Source organism: Triticum urartu, chromosome 3A, assembly GCF_056163025.1.
Source record: "Triticum urartu cultivar PI428250 chromosome 3A, HENAU_Tu73, whole genome shotgun sequence".
NCBI classification, from domain to species: Eukaryota; Viridiplantae; Streptophyta; class Magnoliopsida; order Poales; family Poaceae; genus Triticum; species Triticum urartu.
This window is the reverse complement of record NC_141875.1, coordinates 534,545,809-534,550,763: the sequence shown is the minus strand read 5'-3', so window position 1 is coordinate 534,550,763 and position 4,955 is coordinate 534,545,809. Positions and strand designations below refer to the sequence as shown.

Sequence of the window (4,955 nt, the reverse complement as noted above, 5' to 3'; positions counted from 1 at the left end):
ATGGCCTCGACAATGTTCCCATCATACTCTTCTTACAGGAGAGCCGTGCCGTATAATGCCTGCAGCAGGTATTATAAGTTGCAAGATGGCGGTGAGGTGACGCTCATACAGAAAGTTGGAATTGGTAACAAGAAACCCTCCTGACATAGGCACTGTGGTTGCAACTTGCAGTTAAACTTTGTGCGCACCTTTCGGCTGGAAGTAGCATCTGAGATAGAAATCCCCTTCTCCACAGGGACTGTCCAGGACCGGCTACATCTGAAACTCACCATCACTTCACAGTGCTGCAGCTGGGTTTCTCCAGGTAATTACCATCTTTTGTTCCAGGAAAATAACATTGCCTCCCGCATGCATGATCGCTATCTGTAGTTCCAGGACATGCTGCTTCTTGAACGTGTTTAGGCTGCTTTGAACTAGTCATCCACACAGTGTCATCTTTGTTTCAGATAAATTTTATAAGAATCAACCTTTTTGATTCAAAGGAATTGCATGGAGTTTTCGACGATTCTGTTCTTTTTGAAGATTGTTTGATTTGTAGGATCTAGAACCATATGAATTTCACTATGGACTACTTCACTTGTGATTCAAAAGTCCTCATGGATTGTTCCACTGTTTCTATGACAACTATGGCAAGTAGCTGATAATTCAAGAAAGCTTATGCCTTTTCCTATGCTGCAACCAAACAATTTCTAGTGCTTATTCATTTTAATTCATGTATGACTCAGCATGCCATGATATCTAGGAGCTGTTCGGATCCTCTCCACTCCACAACTCCCCTCCCGGAGCGAGCAGAGCAGTGCCGAACGCGTCAACTCCGCAGAGCTGAATCCGTGGAGCGGAGCGCCTTGCAATGCAAATTTACGGAGCTAGGAAACCGGCGCTCTGAGTGTGGCCGAGCGTGGAGTTGATATAATATTACAGACAAAATGCCACCGCTAAGCTGAAGAATCCGATTCAAGTGCTCTGTAGAGCAGAGTTGGTCACCAAACAAATAGCACACTTCCAGTTTTCAGTGGCGGAGTCAGAGTTGAGAATGGGAGTGCGGAGTTGAGGATTTAATGGAGTTGGAGGGTTCCTGAACAGGCTCCTAATTTGCACATTTTTTTCTTCTATTTTTGCATAGGATAAAGAAAGTCAGTCTTATCTCTATTGACTGATGACTTGGACTAACTAATCATTAATTGCATTGGCAGTCGGTGCAACTTTCCGCTAGTGATGACAAATTCAAGAACTTGGCAATTACGGATGTCACACACAATATTTTCTCAAAGTTAATTTAACTCTGGGTTTAGGGAACAAACACACTTGCCTTTCATGGTATTTGTCCTGTTAATGGAGAATGATGGTGGCACAGTTTTGGCCGTCAAGGGAATGGGAGCATAGTTATCCAAACTTTTCTATTTGCAAAACAGTAGAGTGATCATCTTTGTGTAGTTCTGCCCTGAATGTAACCATCGCAAGGCTACATTTATTTCGTCCAAACTATCACATGATTGCGCTTTTAAGTAACTATATTCACAAAGTTACACTTTTTTCTTGTTTCAAGGGTATTTTGTTTGTAACTCCAAATGGATCGCCAAGCTTTTACCCCACAAAATGAACTGGAGCATATTCTATTTGAAGAAAGCGTGGAACCAAAGGCTCTACCATTATCACTTCTGGAGCACATCACCAGCGATTTCTCTATTTACAAAGAAATTGGCTGTGGTGGATTTGCAAGGGTTTATAAGGTATGAATATTGGCAACTCTCAGCTAGTCAGCTGCCCTTGTCCTCATCATTTTTTGTGAAACTTAAGGTGATGGTGCCAAAGCACGTGCGGTTATAGGGAATACTTGACAATGGCACGGTTGCTGTGAAGAAGCTTTTCAAAATGGTTGATATTGATGACAAGAGATTCATGGAAGGGGTTCATTGTTTGATGAAGGCAAAGCACCGAAATATATTACGATTATTAGGATATTGCTCTAACACACAAGGGGAAATGATAGATCACGAGGGAGAGCTTGTCTTGGCAGATGTCCGACAAGGATACTCTGCTTTGAATATCTACCTCAAGGGAGTCTTGATAAGCAAATCACCGGTAGGATCATGTGACACATATTTGGTTCTAGCATCCATGTACTTAGGCCTTTCCCAGTTCTCCACCGTGGACAGGTGCTAAGCATGCCACATAAGCGAAAAAATGACATGGCACAATATTTAAGGAGGGGAGAGAGTATTTTGGTGACCTCGGGAAAAACCAATGCCAAGTGCGAGAACCTAGGCAAACCATTTAAATAAAACAATTTGACCAATGCATGAAAGACTTTAGGTGCTAACTCATTAAATAAAGTGTGCTTAGCAACAACAAGTTAAGCACCTATGCATTGGGGAGTTGAGTTGCTAAGGTATTTAATGCACTTAGAGCAAGTATAATAGTGGAGTTAGAGCCCACTTACATGTCATTTTTGCCTACATGGAGGAGAGAAAGATGAAAAAGTAAGGGGAGTGGGCTCTCATGCAAGAGCCTAAGCTATATGTGGGTTCCTAAACAAATACAATAAATATGAAGAAAGAGAAAGAGAGAAGGTTGAAAAAAGTAGTAATGTTATAGCCAACCTTGTAGCCCACACTACTATACAAGTGACTATAGATGATGGCTATACATGATATGGCAGTTTTTTATAGTCATCAACTAGCTATACTATTAACCATGCTGTTAGCACCTCATCTAAACACCTTTACATTGGAAGAGGTCTTAGCATTCAATGACTAATGACTTCAAGCATTTCAAATACTAAACCAGGCTGAACTGCTGCCTATAGATTGCGGATTTTGAAATGCAGGCACCCGTTGGTGGCGACTCGTCGGCCTCCCCACGCCTGCTGGATCCCCACCGGCTGCACCCTCCCCGTCGGTGACACCCCCCACCGCGACCCCCTCCTCTGCCGCGCCCTCGCTGGTGAGTGGCGCTCCCCTGACCATCACCGTCCGCTTGCCCGCTGCGATCTGGGCGGACATTGCAGAAGAGGAAGATGACGCCTTGGGCCGTTCAATCCACCGCCGTCTCTTGGCGCGTCTGCCTTCCATCGTGTGTAATAAATGAGAAACTAAAGACATACAAAATAATTTATCAACAATCAATGTGCCTAATAAAGAAATTACATTTATTTTCTAAACATAAAAAATATTTTAGGCTCCCTACTTGCGCGTAATTACAACAACGTAGGGCAAGTCAATAGAACCTACTAGATAGGGGGCGCGGCTTGCCGCGCGTTGCCCGTCGAACGACAGGGCAAAGAACAGCACCCTGAGATGTTAACGGAGATGGCCCTAACATCTTGAAAACATTCATGATAATGTTAATTGTCTCAAGTTAGTAAATCTAAATGTAAATTGCATGGAAGAACGTATGGGAACTAATTTGGTTGACATAGATAGAGAAATGGTACCATCATAATACGTTTACTGCGTGACAGGAAATCCTGGGGGGTTACAAAAGCATGGGATCTTCAATCCGTGCAGATCTAATACAGAGTACTACAACATAGTGTTCCATACATACATACATACATACATACATACATACATACATACATACATAAGAACTACTCTATGTTGTGTACACAGGAAGGTAATGAGAATGCAGTACACACATCTGGCAAGATCAATCCATGTGGACGAGAAAAGTGATGAGATAAATACATCGGGAGTCCCAGAACTTGCATGTGATGTTTAGTTTAGTGCACAAATTTATAAAATACGTGATTGTAGTCATCAAACTTGCGCAGACGTTCATATACGGTGCTTCCATACGTATCATGTTGCCCATCGCTCGCCAGCGTGGCACAGGCGCTTGGTCTTAGTGCATGTGGCGTTTTATTTGCAGAACCCCCCGCCTCCCAGGTGTTTTTGGTAATTACGTCTCTAGGTTTGTGGGATCCACCTGCCAGTGGGGCGCAAAAGAGTTAAAATAATGCACCATGTGCTGATTCGAACCCACAGCCGCTCCATTTCCATTGCGCAAGCTAACCATCAGACTGGACAATCATTGCTGCTAGGTAAATAGACGCAGATGCTATTCTATTGTCAAAGCTGACAAATAAATTCAAGGGTGAGTGAATTTTTTTCACTTCACTCAAAAAATTATGTTACATTCAAAACTATTTACTTTTACCTACACTTCAAATTTTAAATTAATCAAATTCAAACAAAAAATTCGTTGACTTGTCCGAAATAATTTACTTACATTCATTCCGAACTATTTATTTTTATATAATTTTTTTTACTTATTCCAATTCAAACAAAAAATATGTTGATTTGTCCGGAAGAATTTACGTTCATTCAAATCTATTTTTTCATCTAGATTTTTGAATTTAAAGTTAACTGAATTCCAAAAAAACTTTGATTTGTCTAAAAGAATGCACATATATTTTTATCTAGATATTTCAACTTTAAATTATTCAAATTCAAACAACAAATTGGTTGATTTGTCCAAAAGAATTTATGTTCATTAATTCAAACCTATTTTTGCATTTAGATTTTTACACTGAAAATTCTTTGAATTCAAACAAAAAATCATTTTTTAAAGAATGTACATATATTTTTATCTATATTTTAAAATTTTAAATATTCATATTCAAACAAAAAATCCGTTCAGTTGTCCAAAAAAATTTACGTACATTGATTCAAACCTTGTATTTTTATCTACATTTATAAATTTATAATTATTCGAATTCAAACAAAAACTTAGTTGATTTGTCTGAAAGAATTTACGTCCATCATTCTGAACTATTTACTTTTATCTAGATTTGTAGATTTAAAATTATTTGAATTCAAACAAAACATTCAGTGAGCCGCAAAAGAAAAACATTCAGTGATTTGTCTGGAAGAATTTACGTACATTAACTCAACACTATTTATTTTTATCTATATAATAAAAATTTAAATTTATTAGGATTCAAAAAAATATTT

General features: G+C 39.3%; 1 protein-coding gene across 1 annotated transcript; it reads left to right on the top strand.

Annotated features, from left to right (window-relative positions):
- Nucleotides 1-4,315, top strand: LOC147980400 (uncharacterized). Its single transcript, XM_087515597.1, has 4 exons — nucleotides 1-124; nucleotides 236-304; nucleotides 1,547-1,730; nucleotides 2,828-4,315. The coding sequence occupies exons 1-4, from the start codon at nucleotides 1-3 to the stop codon at nucleotides 3,018-3,020; spliced, it is 570 nt and encodes a 189-aa protein (XP_087371723.1). The 3' UTR covers nucleotides 3,021-4,315.
- The last annotated feature ends 640 nt before the right edge of the window (nucleotides 4,316-4,955 follow it).